This window comes from Colobus angolensis, unplaced genomic scaffold (assembly GCF_000951035.1).
Source record: "Colobus angolensis palliatus isolate OR3802 unplaced genomic scaffold, Cang.pa_1.0 Scaffold63, whole genome shotgun sequence".
Lineage (NCBI taxonomy): Eukaryota > Metazoa > Chordata > Mammalia > Primates > Cercopithecidae > Colobus > Colobus angolensis.
Genome location: NW_012119932.1, coordinates 3,607,022 through 3,633,876, shown reverse-complemented (window position 1 = coordinate 3,633,876; position 26,855 = coordinate 3,607,022). Strand labels below are relative to the sequence as shown.

Below are 26,855 nucleotides of genomic sequence, written 5' to 3'. Positions count from 1 at the left end.
TACCGTAAATATCAGTGTTCTCCAAAAGTAGTACTCCTATTCCTACTCTCCATAGTTTTAGCTCCCATTCCAAAGCTGAGACCCTTCTCTTGAGTCCAGACCTGTGTGTTCAGTTGCCTGGTGGAGTCTTCTGCCTTGTCACTCTGAAGGCACCTTAAGTTCAATATGTTCCAACCTGACCTCATTGTTCACCGCAGCTCCCAAGCTCCCTCCCCCTCTCTTCCCTATGCTTGTTCATGTTAACCATATTCCCATACAATCACCCATGCCTAGGAATCATCTTGAAGTCCTTCTCATTTATCCCCAATATGGAATGACCAAGACAGTCCTATCCACTCTATGTCTTAACTCTCCTACATCTATTTCTTCCTTTCATTTTCACTTTTACTTCCCTAGTTCAGGCCTTTTTGTTGTATGTCAATCACAGCAACCTCCTTATTGTACTGTAAATCCCCCCACTTTCACATAGCCCTACATAAATCCATCCTCCATGCATGTGCCCCCAGAGGTGCAAGGCCCCACCTTTTTTTTTTTTTTTTTGAGACAGAGTCTCACTCTGTCACCAGGATGAAGTGCAGTGGTGTGATCCCGGCTCACTGCAACTTCTGCCTCCCAGGTTCATGCAATTCTCATGCCTCAGCCTCCTGAGTAGCTGGGATTACAGGTGCGTGCCATCCATCATGCCCAGCTCTTTTTTTTTTTTTTTTAATTTTTATTATAGACGGGGTTTTATTAGAGACCATGTTGGCCATGCTGGTCTCAAAACTCCTGGCCTCGTGTGATCTGCCCACCTTGGCCTCCCAAAATGCTGGCATTACAGGCGTGAACCACCATGGCCAGCCACTACACACCTTTTTAAATGAAAGTCAGATCATATGACTCTGCCTAAAACAAAGTTCCCTCTCATCTTATAGCTGAAGCCCAAACTCCAAGCATGGCCTACCCTGGAATAGCCTTTCTTGTTTTGTGGCAAGTTCCTATTCATTCTTTATCTTCTTTACAGCTTTGTTTTTGTGAAGCCTTCTCTGATCACACCAGGGTAAATATTTACTTTGTGCCCATTTTTTGTGAATTTGTGTTTTTAATTATTTATTTAGCTATAGTTTTTTCTCACTTTATTGAGGCTTGATTGACAAACGAATTATTATGTACATTTAAACATGATGTTTTGATATCCGTGCACACTGTGAAATGTTTACCACGATTAAGTTAATCAACACTTCCATCACCTCACAGAGTTCCCTTTTGTTTTTTGCAGTTCTGTGGTGAGAACATTGAAATGTACTCTCTTAGTGAATTTCATGTATACAATACAGTATTATTAGATATAATATAACGTCTCCAGGCTGTACATTAGATCTCCAGAACACAGCCATCAGTCATCCCGTGAAACTGAAACTCCTCTGTGAATGGATTCCATCTCATCCATAGCCTGCACTGATTTGTGTTGATGAATGTTCTTTCTTACTAAACAATGAGCTGTTTGAGATCCGGGACCATGCCTTTTTTTTTAATCTTTATATCCATAGAGCCTAGAATAGTATCAGGCTCATCAGGGGCAGTAAAAAATGATCTATCGATTAAATATTAAAAACTACTTTAATTATTGAATGCTGCTTGTTGAAAGGAACAGATGTTTGACTCCTTTACCATATGCCCAGGGAGAACAAATATCAACAAATGAGAATAATTATTCCTTCTTTGTACTGTCTTCACTCTCCCTCCTTCTCCGCACATTCTGGCAGCTCACTCCCCATTTCAAGATAAACCCTGATACACTCCTAGGATTTAAGAGGATTTTGGCATGAGGGTTAACTCAGAGACTTTGGATTCAGACACAACTGCCTTGGTCTTCTGAACTGTAAATGAAAATGATGATCCCTGCCTCAAAGAGCTGCTGTAAGAGGCGATATGGTGTGAGGAAAGTGCCTGACCATCATCTAGCACACTTAGGAGCTCGATGTGTGTCCCTTCTCTCTTCCCTTTTTAGCCTTTGGTCCACTGCGGGGTAGATTAGCCATAGCCCTGTTGTCCTGTTGTCTATCTTTTGGTCAACCCTTCTTGTCTTGTGACTATTAAAACTTTAGACTCCTAGAAATAGAATAAAATATTTTAACTGCATTCATCTGGTAAGCCACTGAAAATATTTTATGTTAAAAAGAGTGAGACAATAGCAAAGACATGGGATCAACCTAAATGCCCATCAATGATAGGCTGGATAAATAAAACGTGGTATATATACACCATGGAATATTGTGCAACCACAAAAAAGAATGAAATCATGTTCTTTACAGGGACATGGATGGAGCTGGAGGCCATTATCCTTAGCAAACTGATGCAGGAACAGAAAACCAAACACTGTGTGTTCTCACTTATAAGTGGGAGCTAAATGACAAGAGCACATGGACCCATAGAGGGGAACAACAACACACACTGGGGCCTACTGGAGGGTGGAGGGTGGCAGGAGGGAGAGGATTAGGAAAAATAATGAATGGGTACTAGGCCCAGTACCTGAGGGGTGAGATAATCTGTACAAAAAAAAACAAAAACAAAAACCATGACACAAATTTGCCTATGTAACAAACTTGCACATATACCCCTGAACTTAAAATAAAAGTTAAAAAAAAATTTTAACAGAAGGTCATAAAGGAAAAAGATAAATAAAAAGACTGAGAGATACTGACAAAGAATAATGAGACATCAAGAACCATAGAGTGGCTACATTTTTGAAAGGGAGAGGATAGAAGAGATGGGAAAGAAGTAAGATCAATTACATGTGAAGTGTTCAGAAAGTATGGATTTCTTTTTCCTGATGAATATCATTACCATGCAACATGTAAACTCAAATCTCTGTCTCCTGGGTGACCAGGCACCATATTACTTTTGGTTTCGAAGGCTTTAGTTATACTCCCCTTCATGGCAAAACACTCATAGGAGATGTGATTAATTCATTTTCTGGTTATCCACTTTCCTCCTTCCTTAGTCTTCACTGAAACCAACATATCTAACATTTCTTCTAAAGCTTTTCCTTATAGAGGACACTTGAATGCAAACATTTAAAAACAGCATTCACTAGACCTGTTTGTGAAATGTATGATAAGTTCTATCTACACTATTCTTTTGTATTCAGACCAGTTTTCATGAACGTTCACTTGATTGAACATGAGTTTATTACACATATTTAAAAGTTATTTTTCTGTCTCCTTTTTCATATCCTCTTTCCACACTGTTCATATCTAGAGCATTTTAGATATTTACAGCAAATGCTTTAACACTTCTGTTACTCAGACAACCTTGATCTACAGGATAATGATTTCCTAAAACATTTTTGTTTTTAAAATAATTTCCCACTACCCTCTTTTTACTCATAACTTAACTGTTGTGGCTTGCTTCTTCCCTCAAATCTTGACTACTAAAGTCTTTCAGAAACAGATATTATCTCTTAGTCACATGTAAACACCTTCTCACCTTCTTTTCTACAATTCATTCATTCAACAAATCCTTATTGAGCACATTCTATGTGCCTGGAATTGTTCCAGTGCTGGAGATACAGCAGTAAACAAAAGCCTTTGCCTTCATAGAACTTACATCCTAGTGAGAAGACAGACAATAAAGAAATACACACACTCACACAATCAGACACTACCCAGAACAAATCCTATCTCTACTTTGAATGATGCCTTGTTCCCATCCTTTTGGAATAGATTGGGTGGAATAGGACACCCGATCCGAATACATTTCTTTCAACATTGAACTCCTGGAGACTTTCATATCTTTATCACTCATGTGGAATTTATTGAATGCTGCCTAGTATTGTGATTATTTTCCACATAACAAAATCTTCTTGCTTAAATTGAAACCCCAAGTGGGCTGGGTTCATGACCTGTATTTCTCCCACCAGCCTTGTCCTATAATTATGTATTTAAATGGTCAATGGTATCAAAAAGGAGCAAGGGATTAAACTTTGAAAATGTCAATATGCGATTTAGAGCCAGCCAAATATTCTATATGTTTACCTGCTCTCCTTTTCATCCACCTATGAATGTAGAAAAATAACCTTAGAGCTTTGGATCCCACAGTAAATCCCTGTTTCCTGAGGTAGTTTTGCTAAAGTTTCTGCAGGAGAGGTAAAAGTTCTGCTGTCTTTAACCAAAAACGGATGCTCTGAGAGTTAATTTTACCGGAGTTAATTTTATAATTTCCAAGTATTTATTTCCATATGCATGAAACGTATTTAAGTACTGAAGCCCTTATTAATATAACCCGGCAGCCTTCAGGGGAAAGAAGTTCAAAAGAAATGCTTCTATTTATAGCAATAAGAAACTACAGTTCAGGAGTTCCAGGAAATTCTTTTTAATCATTCATAAGATTGCCTTTCCCGAAGGTGTATCAGAGATTTTCTCCTTCATGCCAAATGATTCCTTGTTCTTACATCAGGCAGCACGCTCTTTGAGAAACACTCCTGCCTCTGTTTTGTAGGTAACTCTGAATAGTCACTCTATTCAGTGACTGAGTATTGGACTGACTATTGGAACTGAGCTCTCCAATCTTACAATGCCATCTTGCAATTTTAGAAAACAGGTGAACCTATCTGTGCTTCCAGCACTTCTAATTGACTTTCCTACTATTGGTTTCCAATTTACTAAAATCTTAACTATGTATGTGATGATGTCCAATTTATTATTATTTTTTTTTTACAAATAAGAGAAAGGGGTTAAGATGATCTCTCTGGGAAATATTAACTTTCGCTTAGAGATTTTATCAGAATGTATGGTGGGTGCATTCAATGATATATGATTAACCTCTCTACTTGGCTGCAGCAAATACAATATTTAATTAGAAAGTATAAAACTTTTAGTACTTGTTATAACTAATATAGAGCTTTGTAATTCTCAAACAGCAGTTGACAGGATTATTTTTCTGTTCTTTTCTTCAAAATAAAATGAAAATTCATCTGGACCTCAGTCAATTCTTCCCTCCCACCTTGTGCTTCAAGTAATGCTTAAAGATAGATAATTCCCATCCCCCCCTAATTTACTGCTAGTGTAACAGATGCTCAATACACGTGAGTATATAACAAGTGATTGACCAGGCATGGTGGCTCACGCCTGTAATCCCAACACTTTGGGAGGCCGAGATGGGTGGATCACTTGAGGTCAGGAGTTCAAGATCAGCCTGGCCAACATGCTAAAACCCTATCTCTACTAAAAATACTAAAATTAGCTGGTTGGGGTGGCGAATGCTGGTAATCCCAGCTACCTGGGAAGCTGAAGCAGGAGAATCTCTTGAGGCTGGGAGACAGAGGTTACAGTGAACCAAGATTGCCCTATTGCATCCCAGCCTGAGCAACAGAGTAAGACTTCGTGTCAAAAAACAAAACAAAACAAAACAAAACAAAACGAAACAGGTGCTTCACCTGCTTGGTCTGGCCTAGCCCCATTTTCTTGATTTCTTGACCCTCTGACACAGTTGTTGTTTTAAGTTCCTTGTTCTCAAGAAGCAACAAAATAAAAGCTGCAATCAAAGCTACTGTGTAATCTTAATATTGTCCAATCCTATTATAATGAACAAGGTGTGTAAGAAAATCTGCCCTCAGAAAACACGCTAATGTCACGGAGAACAGTGTGGTAGATATGTAAATATTTAGATAAGGCAACAATTATTTTTAATAATAAACAGAAGCATTTATTTACATATCACTGGTTAATTGACAAAATTCTGCTGGAAAAATGGAAATGAACTAGCAGCATTAATAAGTACTGAAGCCCTTATTAATATAACCTGGCAGCCTTCAGGGGAAAGAAGTTCAAAAGAAATGCTTCTATTTATAGCCATAAGAAACTACAGTTCAGGAATTCCAGGAAATTCTTTTTAATCATTCATAAGATTGCCTTTCCCGAAGGTGTATCAGATTTTCTCCCTCACGTTGACCGTGAGTCGGGAATTAGAAACAGCATTGTCCTCGTTGGAACGTCACCTACTCAAAGTCCCACCCAGGCCTGTTCTGGAGACTTCTCTCATCACGCAAAAGAGCTAAAGTCCTTGGTCTGTGGTCCCGGCTGGGGTTGTAGGACAGCCTCCCAACCCACACTGGAGTCACCAAACTGTGGGGAGTCCTGGAAACTTATGTTCTCATTTCATTCGTTTTTAGACCCTCTGCCCAAGGTCATGTTTGGCCATAGATGGTGCCTCTTGATCTGTCTCTGTGTGACTGTGCGTCAGCCAAGAGCCTGTGTGCTTTAAAACCAAAAAGGCATTTATAATGTCATCATTTATTAGACTTGCATCTCGGTAATTATTAAGGAAAAACAGCTAAAACCAAAAACTGGAAAAGGGTAGGCTGCGTCCTGGCACAGCTGTGAAGTGAGAAGGCTGTGACTCCCCTGATGCCTGCATCTTCCCCTTCTAGATTTCCCTGAGTTCCTTGCAAAGCTGCTCTAGTGAGTGGCCATGGACATCCTCCCCACTGCCTCCCAGAGGGCTGTCCAGCCTCACTGCCGGTTCTCCCAATGTGGGCTTTCAGCTAGCAGTGGAAAGTAGAGAAAGTAAGCCTTGCCGCGGCACAAATGATAGATAAGCCGTTATTTACCAGCCTAGAAGTATTTTAACAAAATGATGATTGCCTCCTTTGATACTGAAAATGTTCAAGTTTGTGTCAAGCTGTTTAGGGGTGTTTGGTGCAAAGTAAAAAGTGGGGTGCAGGTCATCAGGTCACACCAGCATCCCCTAGGGTGAGATGCAGAAAGTGAAAACAGACAGACATTCCATCTATAGTGTTAGAATATAATTTGTGTAAAAGTAAAATCATAACTCTCATGTAAATTTAAAGTGAATACACAACAAGGTTTATTTTAAAATTGATTTCTGTATACAATTCTATGAATTTTAACAAAAGTGGAGATTTATATAACCATCATCACAACCAGGACACAAAACAATTCCACCACCCCAGATAATCCTAACACCTGGTATTCTCTATTTGTTCTCTGTTACTGTAGTTTTTCTGTTTTGCTTTGTTTTGTTTTTTTAGAGACAGGTTCTCACTTTGTAGAGTTCAGGCTGGAGTGCAGTGGCATGATCTTGGCTCACTGCAACCTCCACTCATTGCAGCTTCAACCTCCTGGACTCAAGTGATCCTCCCACCTCAGCCTCCCGAGTAGCTGGGACTACAGGTGTGCACCACCACACCCAGCTAATTTTTGTAAGGTTTCACCATGTTGCCCAGGCTGGTCTGGAGCTCCTGAGCTCGAGCAGTTCACCTGCCTCTGCCTCCCAAAGTGCTGGGATGACATGCACAAGCCATCACCATACAGCCACGCCTGTTCATCTTTTTGAGAATGCCACGTGAATAGGATCATACAGTGTGTAATCTTTGAGACTGGCCTTTTCACACAGTATAATGCCTTTGAGATTCTTCTGAATTGTTTTGTGTATCAGTAGTTTATTTCAGAGTATTATTTCATTGTATGGGTATACCACGGTATATGTCCATGCACCTGTTAAAGGACAATTGAGTTGTTTCCAGTTTTTGTCGATTATGAATAGAGCTGTTATAAACATTTGTGTGTGTGTGAATGTAAGGGTTTTTTTTTGTTGTTGTTGTTGTTTTGGTGGAGTCTCACTCTGTTGCGCAGGCTGGAGTGCAGTGGTGCGATCTTCTTGGCTCACTGCAACCTCCGCCTCCTGGGTTCAGGCAATTCTCCTGCTTCAGCCTTCCGAATAACTGGGATTATGGGCATGTGCCACCACACACAGCCAGTTTTAATTTCTCTAGGGTAAATGCCTGGGAGTGGGATTTCTGGGTCATATGGTAACTGTATGTTCAACTTTATAAGTACTAGCAAACTTTTCCAGAGTAGCAATAGCATTTTGCATTCTCACCGGCAATGTATGAGAACGCCAGGTGCTCCACATCCTTGCTGGCACTTGGGATTGTTAGTATTTATTTATCCATTCTAATATGTAAATAGGGGTATCTCATCATGATCTTAATTTGCATTTCCCTAATAGCTAATGATGTTAACATTTTTTTTTATGTGCTTATTTGCCATCTTTATATCCTCTTTGGTGAAGTATCTGTTCGAGTATTTTGTCCATTTTTTAAAATTGGGATTTTGTTTTTGCTTTTTCTCAACTTTTATTTTAGGTTCAGGGGGTACAGGTGCAGGTTCGCTATGTGGGTAAATTGTGTGTTGTTGAGATTTGGCGTATGAATGATCCTGTCACCCAGGTAGCAAGCCCAATTCCAATAGGTAGGTTTTCAACCCTTCCCCACCTCTCAGCCTCCCCCACCTAGTAGGCCCCAGTACCCTGGTGTCTGTTCTTCTCATCTTTATGTCCATGTATACACAATGTTTAGCTCCCACTTATAACTGAGAACATGTGGTATTTGGTTTTCTGTTCCTGCATTAATTCACTTAGGATAATGACCTCCAGCTGTATCTATGCTGCTGAAAAGGACATGATTTTATTCTTTTTTATGGCTGCATTTTATTCTATGGTGTATACATACCACATTGATGTACATCTAGGTTGATGCCATGTATTTGCTATTGTGAATAGTGCTGCAATGAACATAGGAGTACATGTGTCTTTTTGGTACAATGATTTATTTTCCTTTGGGTGTACACCCAGTAATGGGATGGCTGGGTCAAATGATAGTTCTAAGTTCTTTGAAATCTCCAAACTTTTTTCCATAGTGGCTGAACTAATTTACAATCCCACCAACAGTGAATGAACGCTCCCTTTTCTCCACAACCTTGCCAACATCTGTTATTTTTTATTTTTTTTTAGCATTAGCCATTCTAACTGTTGTGAGATGGTATTCTCATTATGGTTTTGATTTGCATTTCTGTAATGATTAATGAATTTGCACGTTTTTTCATATATTTGTTGGCCGCATGTATGTCTTCTTTTAAGAAGTGTCTGTTCATGTCCTTTGCCCATTTTTAATGGGGTCATTCATTTTGTGCTTGTTGAATTGTTTAAGTTCTGTATATATTCTGGATATTAGACCTTTGTTGGATGCATAGTTTGTGAATACTTTTCCCCATTCTGTAGGTTGCCTGTTTATTCTGTTGATAGTTTCTTTTGCTGTGCCAAAGCTGTTTGTTTTTTTGCTGTTCAGTATTGAGCATCTTGAGCATTCTCTCTCTTATATATGAGTCTTCTGTTGACCATGTGGCTTGCAAATATTTTCTCCCACTCTGTACCTTGTCCTTTTATTTCCTTAGCAGTATCTTTCTCAGAGCAAAAGTTTTTAATTTTGATGAAGTCAAATTTGTCAAAATTTTCTTTTATAGATTGTGCTTTTGGTGTCATGTCTAAAAACTCCCTGCTTCTTGAAGAATGCCTTGAAAAAATATGTATATTTATATTTATATCTATAGAGTGCTTACATATATATATAGGCTAACCCTAGATCAAGAAGATTTCCTCCTTTGTTTTCTTCAAAATATTGGATGCTTTTAGGTTTTCTATTTAGGGCTAGCATTAATTTTGAGTTAATTTTTACATTAAATGTGAGGCTTATATTGAAATTTACTTTGCATATGAATATATAATTGTTCCAGGAAGATTTGGTGAAAAGCGACATTTGTCTCTCTTGAATTATCTTTGTACCTTTGTCAAGAATCACTTGATGACTTCCTGCAGATCAAGTTGACACAGACTAGTTTTTCTTTTCTCCTCCCTGCTAAATAGAACTATTAACTCTGGAAATAATGCAAGAGGCAAACAAAGGAGAACACCAAAGGAAGCAGGAAGAAGGTGAACTGTCTGGGGACCCTATGACTGGGGAAAAACACAGCAGCAAGGCATCTTATATTCCCTCATCTAACAGAAGGTCCCCCAGCCTAGCAACAGAAAGCAACTAGTAGTCATTTGACAACACTAGGCAAACTCAGTGGCAATGACAAGGGGTTGATTGGAGCCCCACTAACGGCTAGGAGTCTAGAGTAAGCAAACGTCTCTTCTGACAGCCAGAGACCCCTTCCCTTTTCCCCCTGTCCACTCCTAGACCTACCAAGACCTCTCAAGGCAGCTGGGAAGCAGTAGCAAGAGGGACCCAGACACAGCAAGTGTACCTGAGGGCCTGAGACTTGCTTCTCCCACCCAGAGATACTGGAGTGGCCAGAAGGGACCTGCTCAGCCCAGGATATGGCCAGCCTGGGAAGCTGCTTTGTCCCAATAAGCGTGAGACTCCCTCTCCCACTGAGAAACATTGGGAAGGTGAGTGGAACCTACAAGAAAGACCTAAGCACAATAAGTACCCTGGCACAGGACACTCCTTTGTCCCCATGGCATTGAGGCTACCTTCCCTCACCAAGAGACATGGAGTGGAGGATGACAGTAGGGAGACATCTTGCCACAAAGGTCCTCTCCATCTTACACAGGCTGGGGGAAACCAGCCACAACAAGCCCCTGCCTAGGGAAGCCTCTGGGTCCTGGTAGCCCTGAAATACCTATCCTTCACAAAAAGTCCCAGAATGGGGAAACCCCTTGTGTTCTTTCAGATAACACCAGGAAGGACCAGTGGGAGTCCCAGCAGCCTAGTTAAACCAAGCAGAAAAACACATACACTCACTGAAAGTGTCTGAAAATTAAAGTGTCATTGGAATCACTGCCTACAAAAGTAGTCCAGGACGTCCATGTAGAACTCCAGGGAGACTGCTTGCTAAAATAAATAAATAGACCCAGAGTTTCCCAATATAATGGACAACATATCCAGATTATGACCAAAAAAAGATCTATCATATCAGGAACCAAGAAAATCACAATACCAATGAAATGACAATCAGTTAATGCCACCATGAAGGTAAATCAGATGTTGGAATTATCTGACCCGGATTTTAAAGCAGTCATCATGAATGTGCCTCAACAATCCATTGCAAATTTTCTTGAAATAACTGAAAAAATAGAAAATTTCAGCAACAAAAATAGCAGTTATAAAAAAGGAACCAAATAGAAACTATAGAACTGAAAAATACAATAAATAAAAAAATCTCACTGGAAGGACACAATAATAAAGTGGAGATGACAGATGATAGAATCAGCTAACTTGAGGACAGAGCAGTAAAATTCACTCAACCTATGTAACCAAGAGAAAAATTAACTGGCAAAAAAAATGAACAACACCTCAGAGACTTATGGGACAATAATAAAAGATCCAACATTCATATCATTGCAGTTCCAGAAGGAGAGGAGAGAGGGTAGGACTGAAAGAGTATTCAAATAGGTAATGATTGAAAACTCCCCACATTTGGTGAAAGATATAAACCTTTTGATTAAAGAAGAGAAGATTCGAAATAGGATAAACCCAAAGAAGTCAACACTAAGTTTATTATAATTAAACTTCTGAAATCAAAAGACAAAAATCTCTTGAAAGCAGCCAAAGAAAAACTATGCATTTCTTGTAGGAAAACACCAATTCAAGTGACAGTGGCTTTCTTATTTGAAACTACAGAAGCCAGGTGGAAGTGGCATATTTTTCAAGTGCTGAAAGAAAAGAACTGTCAACCACAAGTATCTGGTGAAACTATTCTTCAGCAATGAAGAAGACAAATAAAGCCCTCCTCAGGTAAATGAAAACTAAATAACTTACAGTTAGCAGGCCTATCCTAACAGATTGGCTAAAGAATGTTCTTCAAACAGAAAGGAAATGATGAAAGAATCCAGAAGAATCAGGAAGAAAGAGGAAATATATATATATATATATTTTATGTGTATATATAAATATATCTCTCCATGCATTAGACAATCCATTGCCTCATTAGTTTTATAAGTCACATTTGATGATTGAAACAAAATGTATAACATCTGATACTCAAGACAATGATATTTTAAAGTAAAGGAAGTAAAGACACCTGAAAGGAGGTGAGGCTTTCATACTTTACTTGAAGCAGTAAAATGTGGATACCAGTACACTGTGATAAGCCATATTTGTATATTGTAATATCTACTGTAACCACTAAAAAACCCATACAAAAAGCTACACTCAAAAAACCACAAATAAGTCAAGATGGAATCCTAAAAACAATGTTCAAGTAACACACAAGAAGGCAAGAAAAGAAGAGCAGAGGAATAAAAACCAATCAAAAGACAGATTGGCAGAGTGGATAAGAAGTTACGATCCAGCTATATGCTGTTTAAAGAAACTCACTTCAAATTCATTTAACGTAGATAGGTTGAAAGTAAAAGGATGGACAGGAGTGGGTTTTAAAATATCTTATGAATTGGACTACAGAGCAAAGAAAATTACTAGAGATAAAGAGGGACATTATATTAATGATCAAATGAATTAATCTATGAGGAAGACATAATGATCCAATGTGTGTGAACCAAACAACAAAGCCTTAAAATAAATGAAGCAAAAAAAACTTGATAGCACTAAAAGGAGAATTTGACAAGTTCACAATTATATTTGGGACTTCAACATTGCCCCCAACCCCCAGCAACTGGTAGAACTTCTAAGTGGAAAATTTGCAAGGATATAGAAGATTTGAGCAACAGCAGCAACGAAAAAGATCTCATTGACATATGTAGAACACTCCAACAATAACAGCAGAATACACATTTCATTAAAAGTGCATGTGAAAATTCACAAATATCCTGAGCCATATAAAAAAACCTCAGGAAATTTTAAAAACTTTAAATTATACATAATATGTGCAATAATCATGATAGAATCAGACTAGAAATTAATAATAGAAATACAACGAGAAAATCTCTAAACACGAAAATTGAATGATGCACTTCTCAATAATCTATGGGACACAAAAGGACATCTCAAAAAAAAATTAAGAACATAGGACTGAAAGAAAATTAAAGCATATCAAAATTTGTGGGGCCCACTTAAAGGACTGTTGAGAGGAAAATCTATTGTACTAAATGCTTACATTAGAAACAAAAAGAGGTCTCAAATCAATAATCTCAGCTTCTACCTCAAGAAACTAGAAAAAGGAGAGCAAAATACTCCCAATACAAACAGAAAGAAGGAAATAATGAAGGTCAGAAATCAATGAAATTTAAAACAGAGAAACAATAGAGAAAATCAATGAAATAAAAATCTGGTTCTTTAGAAAGTTAAATAAACGTGGGTAAACCTCTGCAAAGATGACAATTAAACAAAGAGAGGGGACACAAATTGCCAAAGCCAGGAATGAAAGAAGGAATTATTACTACAACCCCTCAACACACAATAAAGGATTATAAAGAAATGCTACAAGCAACTTAGTTCAGCAACTCAGATGTAATGGATGGACCAATTATTTATCAAAAATTACAAACTACCCAAACTCACCAAAGATGAAATAGATAACAGCCCTGCAACTATTAAATAAATTTAATTCATTAAAATCTTTTCAAAAAAGAAATCTCTTGATCCAGATAGTTTCATTGGCAAATTTCACCAAACATTTAAAGAATTAACATCAATTCTACACATTTTTTTCAGAAAATAGGAAAATAGAAGACACTTCTCAGCTCACGAGAATTTAATGCCAATCTATTTGCATTAGGTTACTCTAATGCCAATACCAGACAAGGACATTACAAGAAAATTACAGATCAATATTCCTCATGAACATAGATCCCTAAATCCTGTATGAAATATTAGCAAATCAAATTCAGCAGTATATACAAAGAATAATTTATCTGAGCAACTTGAGGGCTTTATCCTAGGAATGCAAGCCTGTGTCATGCTTGTCAATCAATGTAATCCATCATATTAGCAGTATAAAGAAGAAAAACCAACTTATATTAACTGACGCAGAAAAAGCATTTGGCAAAATTAAACATCTACTTATGATGTTGATGTGATAAAAATAAAAATAAAAATATAATTGTTGAAAATAGGAATAAAAGGGAATTGCCTCAACTTGATAAAAGGCATCTACAAACTAATTTACGGATCACATCATACTTAATGGTAAAAGACTGCAAAGATCATGAAAAAGACAAAATATCATCTGTTTTTACCCCCCCGTTCAACATTGTATTGGAATTCCTAGACATTGCAATAAGGCAATTTTTAAAAGTTACACAGATTGGAAAGTGTGGGAGAAAAAAAATCTGTCTATATTTGCAGACAACATGATTGTCTAAATAGAAAATCCTTAAAAAATCCACTTTAAAAAAAAACTCTTGGAACTAATAGGTGAGTTCAGTAATATATCAGGATATCAGGTCAATACAGTCAACATACAAAAATCAATCATGTTTCCATATGCTAGCAATGAACAACTGAAAACAAAACATTTTGTAAATATTTTAAATAGCTTTCAGAAATGAAATATGAAATAAAAATGAAAGTGAAACAAAACATGTCCAAGACTTGTATATTGAAACTACAAAAACACAAAACAAATCAAAGAATCACTAAGTGAAGAGACATACCATGCTCAAATATTGGAAAATGCAAAATAGCAAAAATGTCAATTTTTCCCCGTTGCTCTAAAGATTTGATGCAATTCCATCAAAATTCTAGCAGGATTTTTTGTAGATATAGACAAGCTGATTCTAAAACTTTTATGGAAAGGTAAATAAACTATGATAGCCAAAATAATTTTGAAAAAGGATCATAAAGTTGAAATAATCACTACCTGATGTTAAGACTTACTATAAAGCTACAATAACCAAGATCATGTGGTATTGGTGAAGGGACAGACAGATCAATGAACAGAATACAGCCTAGAAAAAGGTGACAAAAGTAAGGCCAAGGAAGTTTTTAACTGAAATGTTTGTGAGGTAATAACATGCTGTTACAAGAAGTAATATAGAGCAATTCCAGGTACCCTAATTATACAATTTTGAAAACTATAGAATAATATCATAATCAGGATATTGACATTGATACAATCCAATCATTTTATTCAAGTTTACTTTTCTTCTACATGTGTGTATTTAGTTTTATACAATTTTATCACATGTGTAGGTTTATGCCTTTACTAGCACAGTTAAGATAATGAATAGTTTCATCACCACATGGACCCTCAAGTTGCATTGCTCCAGTACCATTTGTTAAAAAGGCCATCCTTCTTCCATTGAATTGCTTTTGCACCTTTGTCAAAAATCAGTTGAGCATATTGTTTTGATTTCTATTTCTGGGTCTACAGTTCTGTTACATGCATCCATATGTCTATCCCTCTACTAGTATCACTCTGTCTGAATTACTGTAGCTATATAGTAAGCCTTACTATCAAGTACAGTGATTCTTCCCACTTTATTTTTCTGTGTCAAGATTGATGTAGCTATCCTAAAACCTGTGCCTTTTCCTATAAATTCTAGAATAAGATTGTCTATTATATGTCTAGAAAAAACCGCTGGGATATTGATAGGAATTGCATTAAAACCAGAGATCATTTTGGGGGAGAACTGACGTCTTTAATAGTTACATCTTCAAATCCATGAACACAGTATGTCTCATCATTTATCTAAGTCTTCTTTGATTGCTTTCCTTGGCATTTTTAATATTCAGCACACAGATCATGTAGGAATTCAACGTTTTGCAAAGTTTATATGTAAGTATTTTATTTGGAGCAATTGTAAATGCTTCAGTTTTTTGGTTTTAATTTTGATTTGCACACATTCCTTGTTACTTACTATATGAAACACAATTGGTTTTTGTGTGTTGATCTTATATTCTGACCCTTTGATGAACTCATTTACAGTAGTTTTTTTTGGAGAATTCCTTGGGAGTTTCTACATAGACAGTCATGTCATCTGCTTTGTGTTTAGTTTTCAATAGTTTGATTTTGATGTATCTGAGAGTAGTTTTCTTTGGGTTTACTTTATTGGCATTCACTGAAATTCCTGACTGTGTAGATTTATGTTTTCAACCAAATTGAGGGAGCCATCTCAGCCTTTCCTTCTTTATTCAATGTGTTTTTTCTATACTATACCCTTTCTCTTCTCTGTCAGGGACTTGATGACATCAATCTTAGACCTTTTTAACTGTGCCACAGGTCCCTGAGCATCTGTCAATTTTTTTTTCAATCTTTTCTTGTCTATCCAGGTATGGTGGCTCAAACCTGTAATCCCAGCATTTTGGGAGGCCAAGGCAGGAGTTTTGCTTGAGCCCAGGAGTTGGAGACAAGCCTGAGCAACATAGTGAGACCCTGTCTTTACAAAAAAATAAAGAACAAAATTAACTGAGCATGGTGGCACACACCTGTACTCCCAGCTACTCAGGAGGCTGAGGTGGGAGGATCACTTGAGCACTGGAAGTTTGAGGCTGTAGTGAGAAGTGGTGGCAGCCAGCGCACTCCCAGCCTGGGCAACAGGTGAAACCCTGTCTCAAACAACAACAACAACAACAACAATTTTGTTCTCTGTGTTGTTCAGATTGGATGATTTTTATTGTTCTATCTTCAAGTTCATTGACTAGTTCCTCCTTTATCTTCATTATGCTATTATACCCATCTAGGGAGTTATGTTCGTTTAAACTTTTGATTACGTACTCTCAGTTCCAAAATTATATTTTTATGTCTTCCATTTATTTTTAAGATTTTTAAACTTCTATTCATTTCAAGAGTATTTGACCTTACTTCTTGAAGCATTTTTAAAGTCTGTGTAATCAACATCTGTGTCATCTAGGCAGTGGTGTCTATTGATTGTCTTTTCCTATGAGTTGAGATTTTCTTGGTTCTTCATATAATGAGTAATTTTAGATTATAATAAGTTGTAAGTCCTATGGGTCTTATTTATGGGTTGCATTTTTGGGTTGCATTATTATGGGTTATATTTTAGCAGGCAATTGACTAAGTTGAGTTCAGGCTTCCAATTCCAACCAGGCTTTTGTGGATTGTCATTCCCATGTCAGTTCAATTTTCAAAGTCTTTGCAGTGCTATTTGGATTGGTTCTGCATGTATGCCAACCAGTAACCACTTTGGGACTTGGATGGCAGTCTATCCCATAGTTCAGTTTTCAAAGTCTATGTATGTGCTGTTGAGGGTCAAGCCATGTATGCACAACTCAGGATAAGCCTAGGAATTTATAAATAATTTTATGGGGTTACTTTTCTGAGCTCCCTCTTTTCCATAATCTTCCTTGCCTTTTCTGATTCTTTGGGGGCTTCCCTTTGGGTCCTCCAGCCAGAAAACTTTATTTACCTTGATCTACTGCACTCTTGCCATGACTGTACCCATATTTACAGCCAAATAGCAGAAGGTCTGAGAGAGTATAAAGCAATTTTAGGCTCTTATAGGATCCCAGTGCCACCAGTGCCACCGCTGTCACAGGATTCCTTATGGGCTTAGAATGCACAAGAATGAAGAAAAATTAGAAAGAACAAAAAATAAAACTGGGGCTTTCCTTTATTCTCTCTTTTTCTGTCTCTCTTTTTCTTCTTTTTCAATCTTCTTGAGCCTTCTCTGTCTGTGCTGATGTTCACTTCCAGTTACTGGGCTAAGTTTAGTGCAGCATGGGGAATTGTGGAATTCAAAAGAAGGATAAACTGTAACCTTTGAGAGTATCTTTTCCATTGGACAGAAATTATTTGCATCTCTACATGTAAAAGTATACATGTTAACTAGTAATTCTCTAAGGCCAGAACTTTTAATTTAAATTTCATTTTTATTAAGTGCTAAACTAAGTACATTTCTCTAGATAAACCTTGGATGAGTCTTTGTTCTTGTACATCATGGAGATCACATGCCATTCTTATTTGTGGGCTTTTTTTTTGTTTTTTTGTTTTTTTGCTTTATTTCCTTGTTTTGAATAATTTTTCTTAAAAATAGCAATATATATTATTCCTGCAGAGGGTCTTAACTGAAGTAAGAGATGATGTAGTTGGCTTAGACTCTCTGAGGAGGCAACCTAATTGTTTCCAATTCAATAACTATGTATTACATACCTACTACTATGTGCCAGACACCTTGCTAGGCAATTGTGCAGAAGACTAATATATGATTTTCATAATATATATCAATCACACAATGTTCTCTTGAAAATTAGTTTGTTCTGCATAATAGAGACTCTGTGAAATTCTCCAACTGTCATTGAAAATGAAAATTTGAAAACTTTATGTGTGTATAAAATACAGTCATTCCTCAGTATCGATGGGGAATTGGTTTCATGAAGCCCTATAGATACCAAAATCCATGCATACTCTAGACCCATAGTCAGCTCTGTGGAACCCACGTATATGAAAAGTCAGCTCTCTGCATCTGTGGGTTTTACTTAGCACAAATACTGTATTTTCAGTCACATTTGGTTGTGGAATGCAGAACCCAGAGATAAGAAGGGCCAACAGTATTTACTGAAAAAATCCACATATGAGTGGATCCACACAGTTCAATCTCGTGTTGCTCAAGGGTTCACTGTACCTTATTTCTGTGACGCTCTTCTGAGAAATGCAAGAGCATTTGTTTGTTTGTTTAGCAGAAGATGTGATCTTGATTGCCCCTGTTTACTTTCAAAGGAAAAGCAGAGGAAAAAAAGAAGAGGAAAAAGTGAAAGAGGAGGAAGAGGTTATGGCGGTACCAAAATTTGTGGGTGAAGGAAGCTCTGACAAAGAATGGTGTCCCCCCTCTGACCCTGATTTCTCTATGTACGTGTATGAGGTTACCAAATCAATACTGTCCATAACCAATATTAAGGAACAGATTGAGGTTCTTGCAAAGTAAGTTGTCTATATATGTGTTTTTAATTTCTGAAAAAAATTTAGTGACATATACATTTTAGCCATGTTTTAGACAAATACACCATAAATAAAATTGAAGCTTACAGCACTCTGACTCTGACACAGAAACACAATGAATTGGAAAAGTCCTCAATTTCTATTTAGGTCATATGTTCACTAAGAATCAGAGATAGGAGCTGGAAATTGCTTCAAGAAAAATGCCTGTCATCTTCTTCAGCTAAACCATGAAAAGCATCTTTCAGTGTGATCCTGCAGAAGTTATGAATCAAAAGTTTGAAAATTAAATCATCCCTCAGGTGGATGGGGTGTTCATAAGTTAAAGGAATCCTACTGTGAATTATTTGTAAACTGATAAATTTTCTAATACAAATGTCCAATGTCTCTTTTTCTGATCTGTTTCTGATCTTTCGTGTTTCATGTTTCTCTAAGTGGGGTGTGAGCATTCTAAACAATGGCTGCTTAGGCAGGCTCAGGGCTCTGTATAAGCCAGTGAAGTTGTCTCCTTCATTAGAGTGTTTAATTACACCAGGTAAAGGCTGGAAATTGACTCAGTAGCTGTAAGGGGTTAGGAATCACCAGAAGTGAGGACAGACTTCGTGACCGACACCACTCAGTAGGTAAGCTGCTGGCTTGTGCAACAGCTGCGGTCTCCGTGGGAGCTTGCATCTCCTCCAAATAGCAGTGAGTTCCTATCATGAAACCTGGATGTGACAACTGCAAGTAACACAGCTGCCAGATCATTGCCTTTTTGTCAGCCAGAACTGGAAGAGAACATTTTTGGCTACTGAAGTGTTCCTGATGTCCTTGAGAAGTGATGGCTCAAGCGGAACTCTGTCTTGGCTTATGTGAACATGTCAAATCTCCTCATGCTTTGTTCCTATCAGTAACACTTTTCATCATTCTCAAATAATTGTCTTTTCTTAACCTGAGTCCACACCAAGATACAGAGAGAGGCAGAGATATGTCCCCATGGCTCTGGTTCCTTGGCATTCACTAGAGTACCCCTGGCTTGGTGGAACTGCAGTCAGTCCAGCAGCTTTCTCCCCAACTCTTTCTCTCTCTCTCTCTTTTTTTTTCTTTTTTTAAACCATTGTTCTTCTTTGCTTGGTTTCTCATGCAGCAAGAGGAATTTCTTTAAAGTTTGCAATTTGGGCCAGGCACACTAGCTCATGCTTGTAATCCCAGTGCTTTGGGAGGCCGAGATGGGAGGATTTATTGAAGCTAGGAGTTTGAGACCAGCCTGGGCAACATAGTGAGACTCCCATCTCTCTTCATAAATACAAATTAAAATAAAAATTGCAATTCTGCCCTTACTCCAAGAATGTAGTGGTCTTCATAGACAAAAGGTATTGCAGGTGTGTTTACTGACTTCTTCAATGAGAGCCTAATATTAGGAGAAATACACAAAGTATACCACGTTTATCCTGCCTTGCCCGCAGATCTGTGACTTTATTTTTCTTTTTGCTTTGTCCTCTTCTTCCTTGCTCCTCTGACTTCAGTGTTAAGTCACACCATGTCTTTCTCTAAATTAAAATAAATTTTAAAAGAAAACATAAAAATATAAAACTTGAAAACGTTCATAAATCTAATGGGAAAATTTTCTGGGTGTTTGTCTTGTCTCTGAGTTTAAATTCCTTGAAAGAAGAACCATATGTTAGTTCAACTCCTTCCTTGGATTTCAGATTAAAACATTTAAAAATACTTTTCAAGAGTAAGATGAAATTTTAAAACTGCATTGATATTTAGTGTTATATTGATTTTATCTTTTTATAAGTATTGGAAAAAATTAGCACTCATTTTCTCCTTCGAATTGAATGAAATTGCTAGAATTTCAGTTTATATATGATGGTTTGCATACAGTAAACATGCTAACCTACTTATGGTAAGTACTTTCTCAAAAATAAAGCATGATGAAAATCACCGCAAATGTCATTTTTGCGTGTATATTTACATGTAATTACACTCAAAGCATCCTGAGTTATTAAAATTGACTGATTTGATCTCAATGTAATTGACACAGGTATGTGGCAGAAAAAATGGGTGGTAAGATTACAAAAGAGAAAATACCTGATTTCAGCTGGGAACTTCACATAAGTGAACTAAAATTTCAACTTAAATCCAATGTCATACCGATTGGATATGTCAAAAAAGGAATCTTCTACCATCGAGCTTTGCTTTTCAAGGTGTGTAAGGTATTTTGCCTCATTTGCCGTTAAGTAAAAATGCTTTGTCTTTATCATATTGGAGTAGGCCAGTTGCTAACATTTAACTGAATATTATTAATTCTACCATTTAGATTTATTTATATCTGGCATATATGTATATATACACATATATACAAGCATACACATACATATATACGAATATATATATGCATACACACACATACCTGCCTCTATATTCACCAGACTACTAGAAGCATATTTATTCAATAGTGACCATACACCTACTATGGTGAGGGCCTCTGCTAGGGCCTAAGAGCACAGAGATACTAAAATGACAGTCCCTGCACTCAAGGGGTACCTAAACCAGACTTGCAGCTTCCAAAATAAAGTCAGGGAAAATTCCAGAGAAAGAGCTGATATATAACCCAAGTATGAGAGGCTGCATAGGGTTTCATCAAGAAGGAAAAGAAGAGTATTCTAAACAGAGAAAACATCTTATGCAAAATAATACAGGTATGAGAGTCAGTGGTCTATTTGAGGAAGGTAGAATAGTTTGTGTGCATGAGGAAAAGAAGAGGGGTGAATGCTAGATCATAATGCATCATGTAAGTTTGGGCATTATTTTATTACCCTAAAATATAACAGTAGCCACTGAAAGTTTTCAAGGGGGTAACATCATTTTGAACCACTATTCAGGCAACAGAATGGGGAATGAATTAGAGCAGGGGCAAGACTAGAAACAGGAAAACCAGTTAGAAGGTGACCAAGCAAGAAGAGTTTTGTTGATCCATACTAAATCCTGACATGTAGATGTGGAAGAGCCAATGAATTTAGAGGACATAATCGAAAGAAGTTGGCAACTGCCTAGGTGTGGTGTGAGAGAGTCCATGAGAAGAACAAAATGATTTCTGGGCTTTGAGTGGGGCAACTGGTAATGATGGCATTATTCCCTGAAATAGGGACATCAGAGAAGGATCAGGCTAAAGAGAGGGGGTGATCTTTTGCTCCATTATATCCAGTGTCTGGCATATAATAGAAGCTGGGAAAATGTGAACTATAGACTAAATGCATACATTTCCTACCCTTTCCCAAATACTTATAAACATCATTGCATTCACATGCATCTTACCTCCAGTTCCAAGCTAATTCTATTATCTAAGTGCTAGCCTTTCCTATTCCCTTGGATTGCCTGCTCTATCAATTCTTGCTTCTCTCCTGTCTTAACTCTCTTCTCTCTCTTAGCTATTTTCCCCTTTAAAATCTAAACATGCTTAACTCTGCAGTATATAAAGAGAAAATATAAAACTCTTATCATAATAGCTACAATTACTACCTTAAATCCTATTACCATGACTAACGGCATTTTGAACTATATGCTAGGGACTTGTTACCTATAATTGTGAAGAGTTTCAAAAATGCCAAATATAGAAATTACTACCCTTGCTTTAAAGGTGAGCAAACTGATACCTGGAGAAATAATTTTACCCGAGGTCAACCATAGGTGGAGCTGAAATTTGAGCCCATGCCTACCTGAATAAAAGACCTACCACACTGCTTCTACCCATAGATAATTCCCATTCCTGGTCAAAATTCTGAATCATCTTAGCTCCTTGTCACTCTTTGGCACACCTCTCATTTTTGTCCTAACTCCTGGTCATCTGGCTTTTGCTTCCACTCTCAATAAGGACCTTAGTGATCTCCTTATTGTCTGCCTTGCTTAATAGGTCAAATAATTGGAGAACACCTCCAGGTCTCTCTTAAATATTGGGATTCCTCAAGGTTCTGACCCAGACACTTTTCTGTTCTCCCTTTATGCACTTCGCAGGGTGAGGTTTTCCTTCATATGGCCTTAAATAGTACCTAAATACCTAAAATCTACAGATCATGTCCTTCATCCTTCAAACCTCCCCTGATTCCAGATCTATGTATGTCATTAATATCCAGGCTAGCTCTATATGAGTGTCTCATAGGCACTGAATTTGTCAAGTTGAGCTGCTATAACAAAATACCATAGACTGGAAGATTAAACAGCAGTGATTTATTTCTCATAGTTCTGGAGGCTGAGAAGTCCAAGATCAGAGTGCCAGCAGATTCAGCGTCTAGTGAGGGCTCCCTTTCTGGTTTGCAGACAGCCACCTTCTTGCTGTATCCTCATATGACAGAGAAAGGCTCCCATTGTATCCTCACATGGTGGAAAGCAAGCATGCTCTCCTGTCTCTTATTATAGGGACACTAATCCCATCGTGGGGTCTACCCTCATGACCTCATCTAAACCTAATCTCCTTCCAATAGACCCCCACCTCCAAATACCATCACATTAGGGATTAGGGCTTCAACATACGAATTTGGGGGAGTACACATTCAGTTCATAACAGGCATCTTAAGCTCATTACGCCAAACAGAATTACCCTCACATCTCAAATGAGTCATATAATTAATTACCCAGAAATCTCCCACCACTGAAATTCTGAACACCAATACTCACTGATAAAATATCTTATCCTTCCCCTCCTCCTAAATCCTTTAGCCCTCCTATATATACTCTTTATCTCCTCTATTTTCTTCCAGTTTTTTGGCCTGTTTGGCTTTACTTTCTTCCCTAGGCAGGATAGACAAATAGACCACAGCCCTAGTAATTCACTCACTCACTAATTTCCCCCATTCCCTCTCCTTCCATCCTTCCACCCTCCGCCTTGCCAACCAGGCCTTGTTCTGATTGTCTGTCCTTTTCACACATACATGCCACCTACAGGCCACTCCTATAGGCCAGCTCCTAGTGGCAGGCTTTTTCCTATTTCCTTTAGCTACCGGGCCCCACATCTGCCCTTTGCCAAGCCCTTCCATCGGCACTGCTCCCCTCTAAGCAGGTGACCTTGTGTCCCACTTCACAAAGAAAACAGGGAGTTTCAGATGGGAATTGCTTCACCTCAGTCAGCAGCAGTTATTACCCTGACATTAAAAACTCAGACTCCAGAGACAGATGCCCTGGCTCTCACTTTTGGTCGCCACATACTGTGACCTTGGGAGAATTATAAGGCCTCAGTTTTATCCTCTATAAAACGGGGAAAACAATAGCATCTATTCTACATGGTTGGTTGTTTTGATGATTTACAAGGCTTTGACAGGGAGTGTTACTTTTGGAAACATCTTATAATTATATATTTATTTTTGTCTTTCTACCCCACTGAACTATGAGTGCCATACATTCAGATACTGTTTGTGTTATAGTTGACTCTTTACCAGTAGGTCTGTGTAGAATGTAAGGCTCTAAAAATGATAACCATGTCTTAATCATCATGGTCCACCCAAGACAGAGTGACCTAGTGCAGTCATTATATTGTAAGTAATCAATAAATTTATATATATATATATATATATACAGGGTACTAAAACAACACAATTCCTGCCTTCTGGTGCTATGTAGTATTAACTGAGTATGTAGCCTTGCTGGTGTTTGCTGCTGTAAGCACTGGACAGACAATTGACTTCATCTTCCCAACACTTTATGAAGAAAGTACTGTTGCTCCCCTCATTTCTCAGATGAAGCCATAGAAACCCAGAGATGCCAAGTCCCTTGCTGTGGTGCGCGGCTAGTTGGTCTCAGGTCTGGGCTACAATCCAGACCCAGGCAGACTGAGCCAGTTCTCCTGTTCACTATAAAGTGGCTGAGTAGTCTCCAGATTAGAGATGTTTTGTTTTAATAACCTCAAAATCAGGAATCATTAGAAGGCAAATTGAAGAGACAATTTCCAAGGAACCTAAGCAGTCTCTGGTGAGGTGGCAGCAAGGAGCCCTGGGACCAGGCACACACAGTTCTGCCACTCCTGCCCCATGGCACGCAGAATAGTTTAGCTGGAAAGAGCCCCCACCCCAGGGTGATGCCTCCATTCAGTCCCACTGCATTTCACAGCCAGGAAGAGCCCAGAAGTTTGGAAAGATGGATAGATGCACTAGTGCCAAGAACATACAGAATAGCTTTTTTCCAACCACCTTCCTCATCTGATACAATAGTGTTACTACCTGAAAAAGGTCACTTCCCAGCAGGACCTACACAGAGATTTTGTATCTACAGAATCTTGAGTGAATTTATCACATTTGATAAAGGGAATTTGTCACATTTGATTGGCCCGTATACCAGTAGTCCACATCTTTCAGCCTCCTATCTAAACATTTCTTTGCAAGACTTGTGTATTTCACCTTCAATCAAGGTGGGCAATTACCAACAGGATATTCCCCGCCCCTCTCCCACATCACCCTTGGTTGATCTCTTGTTTTCTCCTGCAGGCTCTGGCAGATAGAATTGGCATTGGTTGCTCCCTGGTTCGTGGAGAGTATGGTAGAGCGTGGAATGAAGTCATGCTGCAGAATGAATCCCGGAAGGGAGTGCTTGGGGGCCTCCCCGCTCCTGAGGTGTACGTGGTTGACCTCATGTTCCATCCAGGTGGACTGATGAAGTTGAGAAGTCGAGAGGCTGATCTTTACAGATTCCTTTAAGCCATCAGACGAATACAAGAGAGGCTCAAACAAGAAATTCACTGTGTACACTCTCTAAGACATTCTCCAAATTGATTTTATCTCTTTAAATAAAAACTTTAAATAAAAGCATTAGAAATGTTTTCTCTGCATAGAAATTAGGAAACTTAGAGTCAACTTTGCAGTGCTTCTGATTTCAGCCTTTTGGCAAGAGTTCTGTCTTATTAGGTCATTTGCTGCTCACTGACCCTCACATAAAGCCGATTGTTGTTGAAATTCATCCAACCCACTGTGTCCTGAGGAGCACCTCTGTCACTTGGGGATCACATGTAGCGCTCAGCTGCTGCACCCACAACAACACTGTGGCCTCATGATTGTCATCCTTTGTGCCCAGAATGCTTCAGGCACGCTCAGTTAAGCAAACTAAGTGACTTTTTAGTATTTGCGGTCACCTTGTCTCAGTTTCATTTAAGATTTTGATAGTTTAGATAGAATAAATACAGATGTTTGAGTATTACAAATTATTTTCTAAACATTTTTGTTTCCATTAAAAACACTTTAATATAGTGAATTAAAAATATTTCTAAAGTACATTTCCATAAAATGTTTTTGTTTTCATCTTGTCTGTGTTAGCTTCAAAACATAACTTCAGCTAAAAACAATTCTACTGTGCTCTGCCACATTTTAATGCTGGGCCGTCAATATATTATTTTCCATTTATATAACTAAAAAATTTTTATTTTTTGGAAAACTTTGAAGCATAAAGGTAGAGCAATCTTTGCTGAAAAATTGTGTTTTCAGTATTGAGCACAAAACGGGGAGTAAATATACATTTCAAATAAGACCAAAACTACTAATGTGGTGATCTCATGAAGTATGTATTGCTTAGTCATGCTTAAAGTCCAGTGTTGACCTGTATAGTCATTTTCCTAGAAGACGTTTTAAAGTGAATTTGATTTTAGAAATTAAAGCTAAGATCATCTTGTATTAATTTGTAATTTCAAAGAATATAATTCTTTATTTCAGAATAAATTTCTTTATTTCAAATGGTGTGGTAATTATATTTATCATAGAGTTTTATGAAGTTAGAGCATGGATTATAGGATACAAACCTATTTGTAGGTTTTCTCTCTGCACTTTCAGGTCTGTTTTGATCCAGAAAGTATTTAAAATAGATTACAAAGATCCATGGGATATAAGAAGGAAAAAAAATAAATGAAATACAGGCATAAGTGTAGGAAAGTCCAACAAAGCAGGAATAAGATTTGGATCCAAAGATGAGAATTCACAAAAATGCAATGCATTTGTTAAGATGAATGGGAATTTGACTCTGTACTCATTGGCAGCCAGTTTTGGGGGGAAATGTTATCCATTATGTGATTTATACTAGGATCTGCTAGATAAAAGCACAGACCAGTTTCTCAGGTGGAACAAGTATCAGGGGAATTTCTCTTTGGTAGATTCATAGAGATGGCAAAATGTAACACAGAAAATAACATCGTCAAAAACCAACCTCCTAGTAAGTCCTGAAAAGAAGTTTCACAGGCCAAGGCCCTAACATCAAAGTGGAATTAGG

At 37.8% G+C, this 26,855-nt stretch overlaps 1 protein-coding gene across 4 annotated transcripts in view; it reads left to right on the top strand.

Annotated features, from left to right (window-relative positions):
- The window catches only part of ARMC3 (armadillo repeat containing 3), a 126,287-nt gene extending 99,958 nt beyond the window's left edge, over nt 1-26,329 (top strand). For 3 of the 4 annotated variants that reach the window (XM_011963844.1, XM_011963842.1, XM_011963841.1), the window contains 3 exons: nt 18,420-18,620; nt 20,662-20,824; nt 25,091-26,329. In XM_011963844.1, the coding sequence (XP_011819234.1) occupies nt 18,420-18,620; nt 20,662-20,824; nt 25,091-25,300 (574 nt within the window). In that variant the 3' untranslated portion in view covers nt 25,301-26,329. Of the gene's footprint in view, nt 1-1,745; nt 2,130-18,419; nt 18,621-20,661; nt 20,825-25,090 lie in introns of those variants that run through there. The other variant, XM_011963843.1, reaches the window with a different exon arrangement.
- The last annotated feature ends 526 nt before the right edge of the window (nt 26,330-26,855 follow it).